The sequence below is a fragment of the Chelonia mydas genome, chromosome 8 (assembly GCF_015237465.2).
Source record: "Chelonia mydas isolate rCheMyd1 chromosome 8, rCheMyd1.pri.v2, whole genome shotgun sequence".
In the NCBI taxonomy this organism is placed as follows: Eukaryota; Metazoa; Chordata; order Testudines; family Cheloniidae; genus Chelonia; species Chelonia mydas.
This window is the reverse complement of record NC_057854.1, coordinates 39,990,979-40,013,943: the sequence shown is the minus strand read 5'-3', so window position 1 is coordinate 40,013,943 and position 22,965 is coordinate 39,990,979. Positions and strand designations below refer to the sequence as shown.

General features: G+C 49.6%; 1 protein-coding gene and 1 long non-coding RNA gene across 2 annotated transcripts in view; one reads left to right on the top strand and one right to left on the bottom strand.

Annotated features, from left to right (window-relative positions):
- Positions 1-3,340: 3,340 nt before the first annotated feature.
- LOC119566905 lies at positions 3,341-8,637 on the bottom strand. Its single transcript, XR_005226404.1, has 3 exons — positions 8,509-8,637; positions 6,224-7,611; positions 3,341-4,800 (listed from the first exon to the last, which is right to left on the bottom strand). It is a non-coding gene; the product is annotated as an uncharacterized LOC119566905 (long non-coding RNA).
- The window catches only part of PCDH12 (protocadherin 12), a 33,053-nt gene continuing 16,268 nt past the window's right edge, over positions 6,181-22,965 (top strand). The window contains exons 1-3 of the mRNA XM_007056303.4: positions 6,181-9,311; positions 9,914-10,008; positions 21,298-21,449. Coding sequence (XP_007056365.1) covers positions 6,468-9,311; positions 9,914-10,008; positions 21,298-21,449 — 3,091 coding nt within the window. The 5' untranslated portion in view covers positions 6,181-6,467. The remainder of the gene's footprint in view (positions 9,312-9,913; positions 10,009-21,297; positions 21,450-22,965) is intronic.

The window sequence follows — 22,965 nt, the reverse complement described above, 5'->3', positions numbered from 1 at the left end:
TCCAGGAGTCAGTGGGGCTTCTCGCGTTTGGCAGTCATAGTACTGTTTCTGGTGACGTTTGGCGGCTTCAGATGCCTGTGCAGCCTGATGATATGCTCTCTCTAGGCATTCCCTTAGCCGGGACATGTACTCCTCCACCTCCACCCTCTCATCTCCCCGGTGGGGGGAACCCAGGGCCAGATCTACCTTTAATCTTGGGTGCCGTCCAAACATTAAGAAGAATGGGGAAAACCCAGTGGACTCATGCCGGGTGAAGTTATAGGTGTGAGTCATGGGCTCAATATAGTCCTTCCAGTTCGCCTTTTGGTCCGGACACAGGGTTCCCAGCATATTCATGAGTGTTTGGTTGAACCACTCAGTAGTCCCATTCCCTTCAGGGTGACAGGGCGTGGTTCTGCTCTTTGAAGTTCCAAACAGTTTCCAAAACCGGACCAGGAGATTACTTTCAAAAATTCTCACCTGATCCCTTTGTATCCTTTCAGGGATGCTATAGTGGCAGATGAACTGTTTCCACATCACCTTGGCCACAGTAGATGCCGCTGGTCACGAGTAGGGTATGCCTGAGCACAGTGAGTGAAGTGGTCAGTGACTACAAAGGCATCCCAGGATGGTTCCAGGGTGAGAAAATCGAGGCACACTAGCCCCAGGGGCCTACTCGTATGGATTGAGGTAAGTGATAGGATCAGAAAATTCCCCTTCAGAGTGATAGGATCAGAAAATTGAAAGGAAGATGCAGACATAAACCCTATAAATTTATTATTCATTTCCCGTTCTCAGTATCTCTCACCTGTAGGTTCTGTAAATAATGAGGAGTCGTAGTATCTTGATGCAAACAGGAACAAGTGTATTGTGGGGATTGGTATACAGGATAAGGGAAAATGGGGTGAGAGAAAAATAATTCAATTACAGCGATTACAATAGGTGGCATGAAGCTGGCCCCTTACAAACCCTTAGGCCAAATCATAGACCGCAAGGTAAGTAATCAAATAAGAGGCCGATTATAGCAACCTTCTTCACAGTTCAAGTGCCGTCATCAGTCTATGGGGGAGGTGTTTTCATAGATTCATAGATATTAAGGTCAGAAGGGACCATTATGATCATCTAGTCTGACCTCCTGCACAATACAGGCCACAGAATCTCACCCACCCAGTCCTGCAATAAACCTCTCACCTATGTCTGAGCTATTGAAGTCCTCAAATCATGGTTTAAAGACTTCAAGGTGCAGAGAATCCTCCAGCAAGTGACCCGTGCCCCATGCTACAGAGGAAGGAGAAAACGCCCCAGGGCCTCTTCCAATCTGCCCTGGAGGAAAATTCCTTCCCGACCCCAAATATGGCGATCAGCTGAACCCTGAGCATATGGGCAAGATTCACCAGCCAGATACCCAGGAAAGAATTCTCTGTAGTAACTCAGATCCCACTCCATCTAACATCCCATCACAGGCCATGTTGGTTGCTTAGGACCTACAATCCCTTGGCTAATGTAAAGCCACAGGAGAGGACTCTAAGGTGTCCCTTGAGGAGAAGATCTTAACGTGATGTTGATGTTACTGGTCCTGATCTAGTTGACCTGAAAAGGAAAACGCACGCACTCCTGCCACTAAGATGGACAGCCTGATTGTGAGTGCTGATCACCCTTATATATTTTCCTTGGCGGGAAAAATTCCTCCTTAAGCAAAAACCCTGTGCATTCCCCAGTCTAAACTGGAAGTTGTTTACAAGAGTTAAATCAAAAAGAGTGGGACGGTTGGGTCAGATGACCCAGGAGTCCATTTTGAAAACTAGGGTTCCATTTTGGAACCCAAAATGGCTTCTTTACACAACAAGGAAATTGGATAACCATATAACCAATAAAAAGAAAAGGAGTACTTGTGGCACCTTAGAGACTAACCAGTTTATTTGAGCATGAGCTTTCGTGAGCTACAGCTCACTTCATCGGATGCATAGCATATCGTGGAAACTGCAGAAGACATTATATACACACAGAGACCATGAAACAAAACTTCCTCCCACCTCACTCCCCCGCTGGCAACAGCTTATCTAAAGTGATCCTCAAGTAGAGCCATTTCCAGCACAAATCCAGGTTTTCTCACCCTTTCCCCACCCCCACCCCCCCCCAACACACACATACAAATTCACTCTCCTGCTGGCAACAGCCCATCCCCCTTTGAAACCCCTCTTTATAATGCGCATGATAATCAAGGTGGGTCACCTCCAGCACTAATCCAGGTTTTCTCACCCCCCCCACACACACCCCCCTTTTTTTCCAAAAACCACACACACAAACTCATTCTCCTGCTGGCAACAGCTCATCTTACAATGTGCACAGCAATAATCCAAGTTTAACCAGAGCGTCTTGGGGGGGGTTTTGCAGGAAAAAAAACAAGGGGAGACAGGCTACCTTGCATAATGACTTAGCCACTCCCAGTCTCTATTCAAGCCCAAATTAATAGTATCCAATTTGCAAATGAATTCCAATTCAGCAGTTTCTCGCTGGAGTCTGGATTTGAAGTTTTTTTGCTTTAAGATAGCGACCCTCATGTCTGTGATTGCGTGACCAGAGAGATTGAAGTGTTCTCCGACTGGTTTATGAATGTTATAATTCTTGACATCTGATTTGTGTCCATTTATTCTTTTACGTAGAGACTGTCCAGTTTGACCAATGTACATGGCAGAGGGGCATTGCTGGCACATGATGGCATATATCACATTGGTGGATGTGCAGGTGAACGAGCCTCTGATAGTGTGGCTGATGTTGTTAGGCCCTGTGATGGTGTCCCCTGAATAGATATGTGGGCACAGTTGGCAACGGGCTTTGTTGCAAGGATAGGTTCCTGGGCTAGTGGTTCTGTTGTGTGGTATGTGGTTGTTGGTGAGTATTCGCTTCAGGTTGGGGGGCTGTCTGTAGGCAAGGACTGGCCTTTCTCCCAAGATTTGTGAGAGTGTTGGGTCATCCTTCAGGATAGGTTGTAGATCCTTAATAATGCGTTGGAGGGGTCTTAGTTGGGGGCTGAAGGTGATGGCTAGTGGCGTTCTGTTATTTTCTTTGTTAGGCCTGTCCTGTAGTAGGTGACTTCTGGGAACTCTTCTGGCTCTATCAATCTGTTTCTTCACTTCCGCAGGTGGGTATTGTAGTTGTAAGAATGCTTGATAGAGATCTTGTAGGTGTTTGTCTCTGTCTGAGGGGTTGGAGCAAATGCGGTTGTATCGCAGAGCTTGGCTGTAGACGATGGATCGTGTGGTGTGGTCAGGGTGAAAGCTGGAGGCATGTAGGTAGGAATAGCGGTCAGTAGGTTTCCGGTATAGGGTGGTGTTGATGTGACCATCATTTATTAGCACTGTAGTGTCCAGGAAGTGGATCTCTTGTGTGGACTGGACCAGGCTGAGGTTGATGGTGGGATGGAAATTGTTGAAATCATGGTGGAATTCCTCAAGGGCTTCTTTTCCATGGGTCCAGATGATGACCAATATAACCAATATATCCAATATAAACATTAACACATATCATGAACCCAATTGAGCTTTTGGAATTCTTGGCCCAACAAGAGATGCCTCTCTTTCTTAGGCAGCACCTTTTGCAAGAGAGACATCACCCCGGCATGGTGGCCTGGCCAATAACAGCGACTGTGGATGATATCCACCATATGGTCAATGCCCATGTATCCCGTGTCCATGTGCAGAGCTTCAAACACTTCTCTCTGGAGTTTCTCTAGCAGCACCACCTGTTGGATCTGTCCCTCTCCCAGGATTGTTGTCCTCCTGTAAAGGATCCCCTCTACCAGCTGCAATTGCTTCCATTGATTCAGTAATGTCAGCACTGGTGTTTCTTCCTTCTGCCTCTCCTGGGCACTGGGTGCCCGTTGCCTGGGCAGGTAGGACCTTACGTGGGAGATTACTGCATCCTTTTCCTGTAGCCTTCTCAATTCTTTCTTAGGCAGGCCTGGAATTAATTCTATGCCTGGCTTGTGGAGTGACTCAGCTCTCTGCATTGCATTCCTTTGGCATTCACCCTGGGTTGCTCTGGAGGACACATTGCATCCAGCATTCAAAACTGTTGCCACCTCCTCTCGGGGTAACAAAGACAGGCTATCAGCATTGGCATTACTTCTCCCAGGCTGGTACTTTATGTCAAAGTTGAACTCTGCCAGCTTTGCCATCCACCTTTGACTGGTTGCGTTCAATTTAGCAGTAGTAGTAACATAGTTCAGTGGATTGTTGTCAGTCAGTACTGTAAATTAGTGTCCTAGCTGATAGTCTCTAAATTTATCTGCAGCTGCCCATTTTAATGCCAAGAACTCCAGTTTATGGGCGGAATTTTTTTTTTCAGAAGGAGTTAAGCCCCTGCTGGCATAAACTATGACCCTCTCCTTCCCTGACTGAATCTGAGCCAGTACAGCTCCTAGCCCCTCTGTGGATGAGTCTGTCTGGAGTATGAATGGTAAGCTGTAATCGGCATATCCCAGTATTAGTGCAGTAGTCAGCTTTGTCTTCAGCTCTGTGAAAGCCTGGTCACATTCACCTGTCCAAACAGTACTGAGTATCTTAGTGGGACCCCTCTGATTTCTCATTCTGGTCTGGGCTTCACCTGCAGTTAATCTGAATATTGGGGCTGCCAGTTTGGAGTAGCCTTTGATGTATCTCTTGTAATAGCCAGTGAATCCAAGAAATTGTAACACTTCCTTCCTGTTGATTCTAAGGGGTACATCCTGGCAGGAACAAGGAAGTTCTTCCAACATACCACAGTTTGTAGTCCACAACTTGTAGTTCCCAGGGCTGCTGTTGAAGCACACTGGACCTTGGGCTACAGAAGAAAGGATTAGAATTAAAAATTATCTTGACAAATTAGAGAATTGGTCTAAAATCAACATGATGAAATTCAATAAAGACAAGTAGACTTCACTTACAAAGGAAAAATCAAATGCACAACTACAAAATGGGGAATAACTCACTAGATGGTAGAACTGCTGAAAAGGACCTGGAGGCTAGAGTGGATCACAGATTGAATATGAGTCAACAATTGCTGCACTTGCAAAAAAGGCTAAGATTACTCTGGGGTGTATTAACAGGAGTGTCATACGTAAGAAACAGGAGGTAACTGTCCTGCTCTACTTGGCACTGCTCAAAGTCACTCAGTGAGTTTGTGAAACAACAATAGAACCCAAGTGTCCTGATGCCCAGGTAGCATTTGAGATTAAGTGCCAGGAGCAAAGGCGAGGGAGAGCAGGTTAATTATTAGTAGTATTAAGTACCTGGGATGCCCATGAAACACTTTTAAAAGTATTTAAAGTCAGAGTTCCTGCTCTGAAGAGTTTGCAGTCGAAGTTAACATGACAACAGGAAGAGATAACTCAGGGTTGGATAATGGGGCAGTACTAGGCTGAAGCTGAGGGTGAGATGGGCAAAATCAGCATTCAGAAGTGCGGGGTGGGGGGACAACAGTGGGACAGGTGCAGTGATGGGCCAAGCGTAAGAGAGGGCAGCAGTAGCAATGATGCCTAGGAAGGCTGTAAGGGCAGAAGCAGAGGAGGGACAGGGAAGAGTGGGCATTGCAGTGGTACAGACAGAGGAGTCAGCGAGGTAGAAACACCTGGGGTTGTGCTAGGGAAACTGCTTGGCAGGATGGGCTTAAGGGGCCAGGGCGAATATGGCAGCAATGGGGCATGGTGAGATGCATGTCTCAGACTTTGTGCACCACACAGATTTTTCCATGTGTTTATGCCATACATTTTTAAACAGTGGTGGGAATTAACTATTGGAACAACTTATCTAGTGACACAGGCAATTCTCCATCATTTCCAGTCTTTAAGTCAAGGCTGGATGTCTTTTTAAAAGATCTGCTGTAGTTCATACAGAACTTACAGGCTTGATGCAGGAATTACTGACTGAGGTTCTCTGGCCTGTGTTCTGCAAGAGGTCAGACAAAATTATCATAATTGTTGCTTCTGGCCTTAAACTCTATGAATATCCAAACTTTTCCCAGAGCCACATAGCAGCTAATCCCACAAAGCTCACCACTCCTGGGAAGGCATTGTACTGGCACTCTTGTTCCTCCCTTTTCCTGTAGGTGGGGTTTCCCTAGGAAACAGCAGCTGTTCTGCTTCCCAGTGCTGGCAGGCAGCCGACTGGAGTCTGCATTGCCAGAGTCAGCCTGTATTTGCAAAGACTCCTCTCTCTTCCCCCTACACTGAAGTTTTTCAGCCTGGACAACAGCTGGATCCTCCTACCTGTTCTTCTAGGCACTGGTGGAGAAGGTGGGGATTTTCTCTCAATGTAGCTGGATCTGCCTGGGATTTCTGTTCCTCCTTCAGCTGGTAACATACTCTTATGGTATCTGGAAATGGGACTGTCCTTGGGTGAAAACAGAAATGATTGTCAGGTTCTTTAAGCTTGGTCTGGGTGTGCAAAGTTTTGAGGACAAAGCCATCTGTCTTGGGGCTGAGCAACAGTGTGGTTGGCTTTCTCAGAAGCATGCTTTTGCTGTCACACTTTCTGCTTCAATTCTTGGTGTTGTGCTGGCACTTTTTCCTTTTTGTGGATTGCCAGGAGGTGGCCCCCTTTGCTATGCAATACAAAGTGTTAGAAGAAGTGCCAAGTGGAACTGTGATAGGGAAATTATCTGAGGATTTTGGCTGGAAAGAGAGAAGTGAACCAGTAGAGACCTTCCAGCAGTTGCATTTCCCCAAGGAGCTCCCTGTCTGTGTTGGGTCTGGAGATGGTTTGCTTAGCACAGCAGGGCGATTGGACAGAGAGCAGTTATGCAGGCACAACGATCCATGCTTGTTCTCTTTTGATGTGCTGGCTGCCACACACTTGGCTTTAATCCACGTGGAGATTCAGGTCTTGGACATCAATGATCATGCACCCCGATTTCCAAAACCTGAGCTGGAACTAGAAATATCAGAGAGTGCATCTTTACGAACACGGATACCACTGGACCGAGCCCTCGATCCAGACACTGGCTCCAATGCCCTCTGCTCTTACTCATTATCACCCAGTGACCACTTTGCTTTGGATGTAATTTCTGGATCTGATGGAACTAAACATGCAGAACTTGTAGTTGTTAAAGAAGTGGACAGAGAGCTCCACTCTTGTTTTGATCTAGTATTGACTGCCTTTGATCATGGAGAACCACCAAAATCAGGCACAACCTTACTTAGGGTAATTGTTTTAGACTCCAATGATAACAGCCCCATGTTTGCAGAGAGTTCTTTGACAGTGGAAATCTGGGAAGATGCTTTGCCTGGGACAATTCTTATAAACCTTACAGCCACTGACCCTGATCAGGGTCCCAATGGGGAGGTAGAATACTCACTCAGTAAACATGCTTCACTGGAGGTGTTGAACATGTTCATCATTGAAGCCAAGACAGGCAGTGTAGTTCTGAGACGCCCACTGGACTATGAAGAAAACCATACCTATGAAGTAGATGTACAAGCCAGGGATCTTGGAGCCAACCCTATCCCAGCACACTGCAAGATCCTCATCAAGGTCCTGGATGTCAACGACAATGCCCCAGATGTGCACATCACTTGGGCTGCCCAGGTGCCAGTGCTATCTGAAGCTCTTCCTAAGGACAGTTTTGTTGCTCTGGTGACAGTAAGCGATCCTGATTCTGGAAACAATGGACAGGTGCATTGTTACCTTAGTCAAGGACTTGAGCATTTCAAATTGAAAAGGACCAACAGATACACTTATATGCTGTTGACCAATGCCATCTTGGACAGGGAGAGGTGGGCAGAATATAACCTGACATTAATGGTCCAGGACAATGGGAACCACTCCTTAGCCGCTAGGAAACACCTCACTGTATGCATCAGTGATGTCAATGACAACCCACCACTGTTTGAAAGAATTACATATGATGTCACCATTGCTGAGAACAATATGCCTCCATCCTATCTGATTACTGTCAAGGCTCACGATGCTGACTTAGATTTTAATGGAAAAGTCACTTATAGCATCCAGGACTTCCTTGTTTCAGATTTGGTCTCTATTGATTCAAAAACTGGCGAAATCTTTGCGCTCAGAGCTTTTGATTATGAACAAATGACAAGTCTGGAATTCCTGGTGACAGCAGAAGACGGGGGTCACCCCAAACTTGTGTCTAATGTTTCTGTTAGGGTTCGTCTGCTTGATAGGAATGATAATTCCCCAGTGATCGTGCAGCCAGTGCTGGTGGGAGGCAAAGCAAGGATCATTGTTCTAGTCAATGCACAGACCGGATGCCTGTGGCTATCCCTAGGGAACGACAGCCCCCAAGGTACAGCAGTAACCACCATGACACCAACACCCAGTTCAAACGTTTCCCTGCTATTCACCATATCTGCCAGTGATGCAGATTCTGGCCTGAATGGGGCCCTTCACTATGATATTCTGAGTGGGAATGATGCCAGTTTGTTTCTCATTGATCCACTGTCAGGGCAGGTGTTTATCAACAGTGGCAATGCCAGCAGCCTCATTGGCAGGGAATGGGAATTGGGGGTGTTGGTAAGGGATCAAGGGAACTCACCTCTGCAGGCTAAAGCCATTGTGCAGTTAAGTTTCAGAAATCATCTTGACCAGCTGACAAACTCAGCCCAGGAGGCTCAGATGCTGAGCCCATCCATGGTGACTGTTATCTGCCTAGTTGTGCTATTAGGCACTTTTCTTCTTATTTTGGCTTTAATTGTGTCTATATGCAAAAGAGAGAAGAAAGATAACATGGCCTACAACTGCAGGGAAGCGGAAGATGCCCACAGACATCAGCAGCTCAAGAAGCCCCACAAACACATTCAGAAAACAGATATATATTTAGTCCCTGTACTCAGAAACAGGCAAGCTGTGCAGAGTGAGGCTGAGCAAGTTCGCTCCTGTGAAGAAGCTTTGCTGAAGGAAAGTTCCTGGGATGACCCACTGCAGACTCCATTTCATTTAACCCCAACATTGTACAGGACCCTTAGAAACCAGAAAGGTCCAGCTGAACAGAAAGATGCCTTCAATCTCCCTGCAATACAGTGCAGACCCTTCCACCCACACAGGCTAAGAAATGCATCAAAAGAGAGCTCAAGCCTTCAAGATGCACAAACTCACTCCAAAAGCTTAGAGAAGCCACAGCTGAAGCCTTTGGGAGATGAGAATTGCGACCTCTCACTGCCAACTACTCAGCCCTCAGACATGACTCTGAAGAGACAGAGAATTGCCAAGACAGACCCAGGGCCCAGGGAAGCCCATCCCCACCAGCACCTCCTGAGAAGCCTAGTGAGGCTGTCTATGGTGGCACTTGCAGAGCAGGACCCCACGGGAGAACTTGCTATGGAGTCGCCTCCTGTTCAGGTAGGAGCTGCCTCTCGGCTGTGTTAGATTGAAGGGCCATATTATCCTTCACAGTCTCCTGTGAATCTCTGGGCATGTAGAGGGCTCACTGAGGGAAGAATTTGACGTGTTCTGTCTGGGTAAATATTCCCAGGGTACAACCTGGAGCCAGCCTCTCCTCACCCTGCACAAAGGGCGGCCCAATTTGGGAGAGTGCTGGGACATGTCAGGGGCTCAGTGGGGCAGTCAGCACACCAAAATCCCTGCCCCCCCCCCCCCCCCGACTGAGTTCAGCACTGCCACAGGGAAGCTCTGTGGGAAGGGGGGGTTGTCACATAGAGAGGGAGTGGTGCCTGGTTTGTTTTCCCCAAGCGTAAGTGTAGTTGAATACAGTCTGTGCTGCGAAGGGAGTCAGAGGGATGTGCAGAGGCAGCAGGCGCTGGGGCTTGAGGCTGGGGGGCTGCTTGCTCACTTTTCGGTTTCAGTCTCCAAGTGGGAATGCCAAACCATCTGCAAGAGAAGGAAACACTATAAAGAGCCAGCACAGTGAGAAGGGGACATCCTGACAGGAAGCATCCTGAGTGGTGACTGCATGCAATCAACAGACTCTTCCTGTCTTACAGCAAATCTCTCAGCTGCTGTCTCTGCTGCATCAGGGCCAGTTCCAGCCCAAACCAAATCACAGGGGAAACAAATACACAGCCAAGAATGGCAGCAGGTAAGACTCACACACAGCTAGTCCCACTGCCTTACTGCCCCTGCCTACTTCTCCCCAGCCCCTGCCAGGAGAAGTCAGCTCCAAATGCTTCCGAAGAGAAGATCTTCATGCTAAGAGAGTTCCTTGGAGCCTCAGGCTGTCTGCTTGGCCACAGGACTGTGTGCTGCCTCCCTGCTCTGTGTACCTGACTTTGGAGATGAGAGGGATGAGGCGACAGGGCTGGACTCACTCTGACTTCCCCAGGGACCCAGGCCACAGCCCCATGCATGCTGGCTGGTCCCTCGGGCCCTGCTCTCATGTGGTCCTGCCTGTAGCTTTGACCTGGGCACCAATACTGCTGCACTTCTCCCTTCTCCCCACACAAGCCGCTGTGGGTCAACAGCCACTGGCATGGCTAGGACTAGGACAGTGGCTGGATGGGAGAGAGAGAACATGGCAGTGGGGGTACAGGAGAGCGCACTGAAAGGGAAGGAGAACCCAAAGGGGAACTGGGAGAAGACAACCCAAAGCCTGCGGCAACATCCACACCCAGGGGAGGGGCCTTGGTGAGAAGAGCAGCTGGCAGAGGGAAGTGAAGGGAGGGGGGCAGAGCAGGAAACTCTGGGCCAGTGAGGGAGAAAGGGAAGCCCCAAAGGAGGAGATGAGGAGGACAGAGACTGAGAGGGATTGGGGGGAAAGGGAGAGAGACCCTGAGAAGTATTTGGGAGGGGGAAAGAGACTATCAGAGGTATACAGGAGAGTAGAGAGAGAATGTGAGGGCTTGGGGGAGGGGGAGAGACTGTGAGACAGCTTGCGGGGCAATTCTGAGTAGGGTTGCCAGCTTTCTAATCACACAAAGCCAAACACTCTTGCCCCTTCCCCTTCCCTTCTCTGAGGCCCCGCTCCTGCCCACTTCATTCCCTCTCCCTCCGTTGCTCGCTCTACCCCACCATCATTCACTAGCTCATTTTCACCAGGCTGGGGCAGGGGGTTGGGGTGCAGGAGGAGGTGAAGGCTGTGGGCTCTGGGAGGCAGTTGGAGTGTGGGGTGTGGGCTCTGGGCTGGGGCAGGTGGTTATGGTGCGGGAGGACAGTGGTGGGTTCCAGCCGGGCGGTGCTTACCTCGGGCGGGTCCCGAAAGCAACCGGCACATCCCTCTGGCAGCGGCTCCTAGGCAGGGGGTTAGGGGGTCTCCGCATGCTGCCCCTGCCTGCAGGCACCACCCCCCCAGCTCCCATTGGCCACAGTTCCTAGCCAATGGGAACTGCGGAGTCAGCGCGCGGGGCTGGGACAGTGCATGGAGACCCCTGACACTCCCCCCCATGAGCCACAGGGATGTACCAGCTGCTTCCGGGAGTGGCGCAGAGCTAGGGCAGGCATGGAGTCTGCCTTAGCCCCGCTGTACCACTGGACTTTTAGTGCCTAAATTCTTCTGGTTTGGCTTCAATAGCCTCTGGGAGATACAGCCTGATTCTGGGAGACTCCCGGTGAAACTGGAAGGGTTGGCAACACTAATATTGAGAGCGATGGAGGAAGGAGTGTGAGAATGTAATCAAGTCACCTCTCAATCGTCTTTTATACAAACTAAGCCGATAGAGCTCTGTCAGTCTCGCACTGTCAGGCATTTTCTCCAGCCCTCAAATAATTTTTGTGGCTCTTTTCTGCAACCTCTCCAATTTTTCAACATTGTTTTTACAATGTGGCCACCATAATGGCAGACAGTCCAGTGCTGGTCCACCAGTGCCGTATGCAGGCATCAAATCTTTGAGGGGACTGGGCGGGAGGGAGCTCTCTCTGCCATGCCTTCTGGGTCATCTGCCTTCACTTCTGCAGCCTCTTGGCCCATGCCTGCACACTACCATCCCCACTGCCTTCCACTTGCCTTTCTTTAGCAAGTTCTTCACCTTAAACCCAAATCCAGCTCTGCGCCACCACATCTGCTCCCCTTCTCTTGCCCACTTCCCCAGTGAATTCAGCTGCCTCTCCCATGCTCTTCCCCATCGCTTGAGCCCCTCACCTCCTTCCTATCCAATCCCACCTCTCCCACGAAGTCTGAAATCCAACACCCTTGGGTTAATCTATACTAGGGATCGACACTGCATTAGAACATGAGTGAGGAATTGGTAGCATTGCCGGCAGCGTAGGCAAGGCGAGGTGAGATCAGCACTGTCACTTTTACTAGGTACAACATCAAGGTGTGCCACGGCCTGTTAACATGATGCTGAGCGCGCTTGCCCCACCTATGCTGCCTTTTAATGGCCCACTCAGAGGTGCTGACTGGAGCCGCCAGGATCCCATTTCAACCAGGCGTTCTCGTCGAAAACTGGACACCTGGCAACCCTACCTGCCCTAGGGTTGCCAACTTTATACTCACGCAAAACTGAACACCCTTGCCCTGCCCTCTGCCCCACCCCTCCTCAGAGGCCCAACCCATGCCCTGCCCCTTCTCCAATGCCTCCCCCCATTCACTCCATCCTATGCTGCCTGCAAGGTGGGGGGTCTTCCATGTCCTAGCGCAGGGTCATGTTCTAGTGAATACAACCCCAGAAAACGAGCGTGTGTGTGTGTGTGAGGGTGAAAGAGAGACCTCCAGAGTGTCCTGTGTGTTTGTGGTATTTGTATACTTGACTGTGAGCTCCCTAAGGCAGGGTCTGGACTGTGCCCTGTTCTGTTCCCAGCTCACTGTTGGCACTTAAATAATAACAATGTTCTGGGAGCAGTTGGCCAAGTGGGTTTGTGCAACTGTATGCAGGATGGCAATCGCCTCCATAATTACTCACCAGGCTTGTGACATTTTGCCACCTGCTAGGGTGACCAGACAGCAAATGTGAAAAATCGGGATGGGGGTGGGGGGGGAATAGGAGCCTATATAAGAAAAAGACCCAAAAATCAGGACTGTCCCTATAAAATCGGGACTTCTGGTCACCCTACCACCTGCCCTGCCCCTGCTCCTAGGGTTGCCAACTTTCTACTCACACAAAACTGAACACATGTGCCCCACCCCTCCCCCACCCCTCCTCCAAAGACCCTCCCCTCCCCTCCCCCAACCCTTCTCCAAGGTCCCGCCCCCGCACACTCCATCCCCCCTCCCTCTGTTGCACGCTCTCTCCACCCTCACTCACTCACTTATTTTCACTGGGCTGGCTCAGGGAGCTGGGGTGTGGGAGGGGTGAGAGCTCTGGCTGGGGGTGCGGGCTCCGGGGTGGGGCCAGAAATGAGGAGTTCAGGGTGTGAGATGGGGCTCCAGGCTGAGGCAGTAGGTTGGGATGCGGGAGAGGGTGAGGGCTCCGGCTGGGGGTATGGACTCTGGGGTGGGGCCAGGGATGAGGGGTTTGAGATGAAGGAAGGGGCTTCAGACTGGGGGGTGGAGCCAAGGGCTTCAAAATATGGGAGGGGGCTCTGGGCTGAGGCAGGGGCTTGGAGTGTGGGAGTGGGTATGGGGTCTGGGCTGTAGGGTGCAAGTTCTGGGCTGGGGCCAGAAATGAGGGGTTCAGGGGGCTGGGGAAGGTGGTTGAGGTGCGGGGTGTGTGAGGGCTACAGCTGGGGGTGCAGACTCTGGGGTGGGGCTGGGGATGAGGGGTTTGGGGTGCTGGAGGGGGCTCCGGGCTGGGAATAAGGGGTTTGGAGGGTGGGAGGAGGATCAGGGCTGGGGCAAGGGGTTGAGGCTTGTGGGGGAGGTCGGGGTGTAGGCTCCAGGCAGCGCTTACCTCAAGCAGCTCCCCAAATCAACAGCATGTTCCACCTCCGGCTCCTACACAGCGCGGCCAGGTGGCTCTGCGTGCTGCCCCATCTGCAGGCGCTGCCTCCGCAGCTCCCATTGGCCGAAGTTCCTGGCCAACTGGAGCTGAAGTGCCAGCACTTGGGGTGGGAGGCAGCATGTGGATCCCCGTGGCTGCCCCTATGCGTAGGAGCTGGAGGGGGGACATGCTACTGCTTCTGGGAGCCATGTGGAGCCAAGGCAGGCAGGGAGCCTACCTTAGCCTTGCTGCACTGTTGCCAAGCCTTTGAATGGCCCGGTCAGCGGTGCTGACTGGAGCCGCCAGGGTCCCTTTTCGACCAGGTGTTCCAGTCAAAAACTGGACACCTGGCAACCCTACCTGCCCTAGGGTTGCCAACTTTACACTCACACAAAACCAAACACCTTTGTCCTGCCCCCTGCCCCACCCCTCCTCTGAGGCCCCACCCACACCCTGCCCCTTCTCCAACGCCTCGCCCCACTCACTCCATCCCTCCCTCCCTCTGTCACTTGCTCTCCCCACCCTCACTCACTCACTCGTTTTCACCAGGCTGGCTCAGGGGACTGGGGTGCGGGAGAGGGTGAGGGCTCTGGCTGGGGGTACAGGCTCTGGGATGGGGCCAGAAATGAGGACTTCATATTGCAGGAGGGAGCTCCAGGCTGAGGCAGTGGGTTGGGATGTGAGAGGGGATGAGGGCTCTGGAGTGGGGCCAGGTATGAGGAGTTTGGGGTGCAGGAGAGGGCTCTGGGATGGGTGCAGGGTGGGTGAGGGATCTGGCTGGGGATGTGGGCTCTGTGGTGGGGCTGGGGATGATGAGTTTGGGGTGCAGGAGGGTCCTCAGGGCTGGGATCGAGGGGTTCAGAGGGTGGGAGGGGGATCAGAGCTGGGGCAGGAGGTTGGGGCATGGGGGGTGACTCAGGGGTGCAAACTCTAGGCGGCTCTTACCTCAAGCAGCTCCTGGAAGCAACAGCATGTCCCCACTCTGGCTCCTATGTGGAGGCGCGGCCAGGCGGCTCTGCATGCTGCCCCATCTGCAGGCACCGCCCCTGAAGCTCTCATTGGCCTGCGTTCCCAGACAATAGGAGTTGCGGGGGCAGCGCTTGGGGCAGGGTCAGCATGCAGCCCCCTGGTTCCCCCTATGCGTAGGAGCTGGAGGGAGTACATGCCTGCTGCTTCCCGGGAGCCGCATGGTGCGGAGGCTAGCGTGGAGCCTGCCAGCCCTGCTGCACTGTGCCGCCAACCGGACAGTCAAGAGCGCGGTCAGCAGTGCTGACCGGAGCTTCCAGGATCCCTTTTTTACCGGGTGTAACACTGACCTGCCCCCCAGTGCACAGGGGACCTACAGTCAGCCCCTCACTGCATACAATCCAACATACTGTGGCTCCAGGGAGTGCTGCGAGTGGCCAAACCACCACGCTGACCCTGCCAGGACCCCAGCATGAGCAGAGGGTACAGAGACAAGTGAGCTTCAAAGGCACACAAAGGAGCTGGGCCTGCGGACACAGGCTGGGAAATACATGAGCAAAGAACAGTGAAGGGCAGCCAGGGGCTAATCATTGTGTCACCCCCAGCTCTACCCTTTCCTGAAGCATGCCCTAGATCCTCATCTGCCAGGGACAAGAGTGGTGGGTAAGGTGGAGAAAGGAAGGTGCCTGGCTGAGAAGTACACAGAGGGAAGAGTAGGCACTGTTTTCTCTCTGCTTTTCCAATGCTAGAACCTGTACCTCCTCCCTGTCCACGATCAAACTGGACCCTGTGCCACCCAAACTCTGCTGCTCCAACTTTCCTTCCCTTCTCATGGGATGGCAGGCAGAGGAGAAATAAAGGGACCAAGGGGAGATCAGGCTTGGGGGAGCCCTGCTGGAAAAGCCTTTTTGAAATAGGATCTTAGAGTCTCCCAGATCCTCAGTGGTGTTTAGCACCTAACTTCCATTGATTTCAGTGGGAGTTAGGAGCCTAAATACCTGTGAAGCTCTGGGCCTTCGTCCCTTCTCCATAGGGATTTGGAGGGGAGGAAGCAGGAGAAACAGGGAAGCGACACTAGGGCAGAAAGGAGGGATGAAGAGTGACTGAGCACTTGTCTATGTGGGGAAATTTTCTGGCATAACTATACTGTGATAATTCTACTGCTCTAAGTCACCATGTGGACATGTATTTGGGAATGAGGACTTTCTATGGTTTAACTCATACTGCTTCCAAAGCGACAAGAGCCTAACCAGACAAAGGCTCTCCAATGGTGGCAAAGACCCCTAAGATCTGAGAGGGAAAGGACACTGAGGGTGAACAAGCTGAGGGAGTGAGGGTCAGCGGGGCCCTCTGTAATAAATACCAAGCTTTGCCTTCCTGCATGCAGCACCTGAGCCGGGGAAGCCCTGCTGCACAGGCAACTGACACTGGAGTAGTATTCCCTTTTGTAGATCTCTGGGCAGAGGGTCAGGGACGTGTCCTGCACTACCCAGAAAGTGAGTAACAGAGCCCAGGGCCCCCTGGCTGTCCACCCTCCGGCCAACACTTTGAAGGGACTAGGAAGGGATTGGAGAGGCTGCTTTCAGTCACTCAGGTCTCTGTGAAATGTTCACCTTTCAGGGGACACTTCCCAGACTCAGTCTCTTTCTACAGTTTAAGCAAAACACCTCCAAGAGTTTTAAAAGAGCTGGTCAGTTAATGTTGATTTTCAGTATGTCTTGGAATGTTGGGGAAGTTTCAGGAGACTGGAAGAAAGCTAATGCTGTGCTAATGTTTAAAAAGCACAAAAAGAAGGACCTTGACATCGATGTCAGGCAAGATCATGGAATGGCTGATACAGGTCTTGATTAACAAAGAATTGAAGGAGAGTGATATAATTAATGCCAATCAATACAAGTTTACAGAAAATAGGTCCTGTCAAACAAACTTGATGAGATTACAGATTTGGTTGATAAAGGTAATAGTGTGGATGTAATATACTTAGACTTCTGTAAAGCATTTGACTTGGTCCCCATGACTAGGGCCCTACCAAATTCATGGCCGTGAAATCTGGTCAGCCCCTGTGAAATATGGTCTTTTGTGTGCTTTTACCCTATACCATACAGATTTTGTCGAAGCAGACTAGCGTTTTTCAAACTGGGTGTCCTGACCCAAAAGGGGTTGGGGGGGTTGCAAGGTTATTTTAGGGGGGTCATGGTATTGCCACCCTTACTTCTGTGCTACCTTCAGAGCTGGACAGCTGGCGGCTGTTGGCCAGGCGCCCAGCTCTAAAGGCAGTGCCCCACCAGCAGCAGCGCAGAAGTAAGGGTGGCAAAACCACATCATGCCACCCTTGCTTCTCTGCTGCTGCCTTCAGAGCTGGGCAGCCAGAGAGTGGCGGCCTCTGACTGTGGGCCTAGCTCTGAAGGTAGCAGCGCTGAAGTAAGGGTAGCAGTACCACAACCCCCCTACAATAACCTTGTGAGCCCCCCACAACTCCTTTTGCGTCTGGACCCCTGCAATTACAACACCATGAAAGTTCACATTTAAATATCTGAAATAATGAAATTTGTGATTTTTTAAATCCTATGACCATGAAATTGACCAAAATGGACCCTGAATTTGGTAGGGCCCTACCCATGACATTTTGATAAAAAAAAAACTAGAATGATATAAAATTAACACAGCACATTTAAATGGATTAAAAACTGAGAGGTCTCAAAATGTATTACTAGTACTTCTAGATGAGTACCCTAACCACTTGGCTCCAGGGTATTCTAGGGCAGGACTTTATCAGTCTTTCCTGTTGAAGCTGTTCCAGCATCTATAATTACTTAACTTTGATGGGATGGACTGCACCCTCAGCAAGTTTGCGAATGACATTAAACTGGGGGGAAAGGTAGATATGCTGGAGGATAGGGATAAGGTCTCTACTGACCTCGACAAATTGGAGGATTGGGCCAATAGAAATCTGATGAGGTTCAACAAGGACAAATGCAGAGTCCTGCACTTAGGACAGAAAAATCCCATGCACTGCTACAGACTGGGGACCAACTGGCTAAGTGGCAGTTCTGCATAAAAGGATCTGGGGATTACAGTGGACGAGAAGCTGATTATGAGTCTACAGTGTGCCCTTGTTGCCAAGAAGGCTAATGGCATACTGGGCTGTATTAGTAGGAGCACTGCCAGCAGATCGAGGGAAGTGATTATTCCTCTCTATTCGGCACTGGTGAGGCCACATCTGGCGTATTGCATCCAGTTTTGGTCCCCCCACTACAGAAGGGATGTGGACAAATTGGAGAGAGTCCAGCAGAGGGCAACAAAAATTATTAGGGGTCTGGGGCACATGATTTATGAGGAGAGGCTGAGGGAACTGGGCTTATTTTAGAGTGTAGAAGAGAAGAGTGAGGGGGGATTTGATAGCAGCATTCAACTAACTGAAGGGGGGTTCCAAAGAGGATGGCGCTAGGCTGTTCTCAGTGGTGGCAGATGACAGAACAAGAAGCAATGGTCTCAAGTGGGGGAGGTCTAGCTTGGATATTAGGAAAAAAACTATTTCACTAGGAGGGTGGTGAAGCACTGGAATGGGTTACCTAGGGAGGTGGTGGAATCTCCATCCTTAGAGGTTTTTAAGGCCCGTCTTGACAAGGGGCTGGCTGGGATGATTTAGTTGGGGTAGGTCCTGCTTTGAGCAGGGGATTGGACTAGATGACCTCCTGATGTCTCTTCCAACCCTAATCTTCTATGATTCCATGACCTAGGGGTTACAGTGGACGAGAAGCTGGATATGAGTCAGCAGTGTGCCCTTGTTGCCAAGAAGGCCAATGGCATTTTGGGATGTATAAGTAGGGGCATAGCGAGCAGATCGAGGGATGTGATCGTTCCCCTCTATTCGACATTGGTGAGGCCTCATCTGGAGTACTGTGTCCAGTTTTGGGCCCCACTCTACAAGAAGGACGTGGATAAATTGGAGAGAGTCCAGCGAAGGGCAACAAAAATGATTAGAGGTCTGGAACACATGACTTATGAGGAGAGGCTGAGGGAACTGGGATTGTTTAGTCTGCGGAAGAGAAGAATGAGGGGGGATTTGATAGCTGCTTTCAACTACCTGAGAGGTGGTTCCAGAGAGGATGGTTCTAGACTATTCTCAGTGGTAGAAGAGGACAGGACAAGGATTAATGGTCTCAAGTTGCAGTGGGGGAGGTTTAGGTTGGATATTAGGAAAAACTTTTTCACTAAGAGGGTGGTGAAACACTGGAATGCGTTACCTAGGGAGGTGGTAGAATCTCCTTCCTTGGAAGTTTTTAAGGTCAGGCTTGACAAAGCCTTGGCTGGGATGATTTGATTGGGGATTGGTCCTGCTTTGAGCAGGGGGTTGGACTAGATGACCTCCTGAGGTCCCTTCCAACCCTGATATTCTAGGGTTCTATGATTCTATGATTCTATGACTCTATGAATTAGAGCAGGGGGACAAGAACCAGAGTCTCCTACTTCTCCCCTGAGTGCCCTCCCCACAGGGCTAGCATGTCACTCTCACACACTTGCACAAAGAATATTAAGTTTTTATACAAAGTGAAACAGCTTTAACAGGTGCGATCGATTGGCAACCCCTCGCCCCAGCATATACCAGTGATTAGGGTGCTTTCCTGGGAGAATCCAAATTCAAGTCCCTGATTCACAACTACCAGAGTGAGGATTTGAACCCCATGTTGGCTGAATGCCCTGGCCACGGGGTTAAAAGTAATAAGGAGGCAGCAGCTCCTACTTGTTTGTTTGTTTGAAAAATGACTGACTTGGCTTGGGTGCCAAAGGGGTAGGGCTTAAGTCACACATTAGCCCTTTTGGCTACAGAGGTGCACTGGGAGCTCATGTTCAGCTGATTATCTAGCATGACCCATGTGTCTTTTTCGGAGTCACTGCTTCCCAGAATAGAGTCTCCCATTCTTTGTTCCTACATGTATACATTGACTTTTAGCCATATTAAAATGCATGTTGTTTGTTTGCACCCAACTTACCAAGCGATTCAGATCACTCTGTATCAGTGACCTGCCCTCTTCATTATTCATCACTTCCCCAGTTTTGGTTCATCTGCAAACTTTATCAGTGATAATTTTATGTTTTCTTCCAGGTCACTGACAAAAATGTTAAATAGCATTGGGCCAGGAGCTGATCCCTGTGGGACCTCACTAGAAATACACCCCACTGTTTACAATTACATTTTTAACATCTGGAAACACAACATGAATTTTAGGTCTCTCTATGGGACAAAAACATCAATCTCCAATTTACTTGTGCTTGTCCAGCTACAAATATATTGTTAAGTTGGAAATCAATAGCAAAAAGCACAAACTCTGTACTCCAGTTCTGTACATGTCACAAGTATGCAGGGCTGCAGAAGTGTACAAAATTCTGTTGTATTATTTAAGAAACAGTCTGTGACCAAGTAATTCCAGCTGATAGAGACATGTGCTGAAAGGAAGAGGGGTGAGAGGAACCAATGGAAACAGGTTTCAAAGTAGCAGCCGTGTTAGTCTGTATTCGCAAAAAGAGAAGGAGTACTTGTGACACCTTAGATACTAACCAGTTTATCTGAGCATAAGCTTTCGTGAGCTACAGCTCACTATAATTCGTTCTACTTTCACAATCCCTCCTTTTGGTCAAGCTACGCAATGACCAACAATTACTGGGTTCCACATATCAATCGTTCTTTATCTCTTTGTTCATCAGTGATATTTAAAATCATCAAATTAGCACTCTGGTTTGGGGCAGCTATCTGTGTAGCATGCCTGACACAATTTTGGATACAACAGGAAAGTAACTGAAAACATACAAAAATTATTAGGATTCCAAACAGGAGAGTTAGGGCTCCCTGAAACAACCAGTTTCCTATGCCAGAGAAATTGAAAAGGTTACTTAGCCACTTCCATAAAGAACTTGGTTCTTCGTGGGGAAGATATGCGATTTGTTCTAAATGGCTAGCACGATCTATTACCTCATTGGTGTTGTCTGGTATATACACACAGCAGTCTTTTCCAATGAGAGCACAAGTCCCTCCTTTTGCCGCCAGCACTATGTCCAATGCCTGACGGTTTTGGAGGGCCATCTGTCGGATTGCCCCTGTTTCTTTGGCCAGGGCTCTTAAACTTTCTCCAGTTTCATTTGCCATTATTTCAACTACTGCTTGTAACCTTAGGAGCCTTTTTGCATGGTGTATTTCTCCCCGTAATGGTATGAAGGAACCACCAATGGCCTCTTCCCAGGTTAAGGGGCTTATGTTATTTACATACCATTGGGCATCTGTTAAATCCTTCTTTTTCGCCTGAAATTGCAGAGGCGTTCTCGAGGGAAGGTTCCTAGCACTAAAGTGAGCTGTAGCTCACGAAAGCTTATGCTCAAATAAATTGGTTAGTCTCTAAGGTGCCACAAGTCCTCCTTTTCTCAGTAGAAACAGGAAGCACCAATACTGGGCTTCAAAACAATCAAGATGTGAGAGTAGTACAGCAGCCTCTGCTCCCCCCAGGACCTGTTTTTCTGGGAAGAGCTGAACCATGAAGAGATGAGGTGGCGGGGAGGGACATGGAGTTGGGCAGAGGGTAGCATCAATGCTCTGGATTTGGTCTCCTTTGCAGGAATGCAGGGCTGGATGCTGATTGCCTCAGTATAAAGGACAGTGGCCAAGGAGAGAGTGAGGCAGATGACCGGGATTCAGAAAATGGACTCAATCTTTCCATACACCAGCTGGTGGGAGAAGAACTTGAGAGCCTTCTAGAGCCCCACGCAGGTGAGGTCACTATACTCTGTATGGCACTCGAGAGAGAGCCTGCTCCATCCTCCCAGAAGACCTTCTTTGCACCAGTGTGGGGCTGCCTGGGAGCAGGACTCTGTCTGAAACCACAGTCTAATTAGCTGGTTGGGCTTTTCTGATGATGACACTGCTGAGAGCTTTGGCTGCCCAGGGAGTTAGCTGCCCAGGGAGTTGGGAAGCTCTGGATGCCGAGGGAGCAAACTGAAAATTTCCATTTTGGTTTTCCCAAAATGGAATTTTTCACACTTTTTTCTTCTATGAAAAATGGTGAATTTTTGACCTTTTGTTCTAATGTGGGACAATTTCCCCGCTCCCCTAAAATTCCATTTTTTTCACAGGAGGGAAAGTCTTTTTCTTGCTAGTTCTAGTGGTGCTCTTCCAAGATCCTCCCACAAAATAACCTTCACACACATGAATCACCAAACTGCGATACGTCTCATATTAAATTGTGCAGATGTTCAGAATAGGACTGTGCCGCTCCCAGGCTCTGTTAGTTTTTCTTAGTGGGGCTTGAACATGGCCATATGCTCGACTGTGCTGGGCTCCTTGAGTGAAGGAAAAAGTGATGAGCAGTAAATTGTGCAGCGCTGTGATTCTCCCTCTTCCTCCTTACATGAGGAAGGGTTAATGATGTTATCTTGTAAATTATCATTTCAGGACATCTTCCTTAACCCCTCATTGAGCCCCCCACAGAACTATTGTTCCAGGCTGTCTGCAGATTCAAGCATTTCTTTTTGCAATGCCTCTTGCCCCTGCAGTCTCTGCCTAGCAGGGTCTATGTGAAACGTGCTTCTTCTTATGCACTGTGGACCTTGCCCTGCCTTTCTCTCTCTTCCCTGCCCCGTTTGACTCTGACAAGAAGGGCAACTAAAATGATTAGGGGTTTGGAACGGGTCCCATATGAGGAGAGATTAAAGAGGCTAAGACTTTTCAGCTTGGAAAAGAGGAGACTAAGGGAGGATATGATAGAGGTATATAAAATCATGAGTGGTGTGGAGAAAGTGAATAAGGACAAGTGATTTACTTGTTCCCATAATATAAGAACTAGGGGCCACCAAATGAAATTAATGGGCAGCAGGTTTAAAACAAATAAAAGGAAGTACTTCTTCACACAGTGCACAGTCAACCTGTGGAACTCCTTGCCTGAGGAGGTTGTGAAGGCTAGGACTATAACAGGGTTTAAAAGAGAACTAGATAAATTCATGGAGGTTAAGTCCATTAATGGCTATTAGCCAGGATGGGTAAGGAATGGTGTCCCTAGCCTCTGTTTGTCAGAGAGAGCGATCACTTGATCATTACCTGTTAGGTTCACTCCCTCTGGGGAACCTGGCATTGGCCACTGTCGGCAGACAGGATACTGGTCTGGATGGAAGTATATGTGGTCTGACCCAGTATGGACATTCTTATGACTGCCTCTCCGGGCTGCAGCTCAGGGTGGGGCCTTGCTGAAATGTGCTTGTCAGAACAATCTTTCTATTCCTCAGGCAGGTTC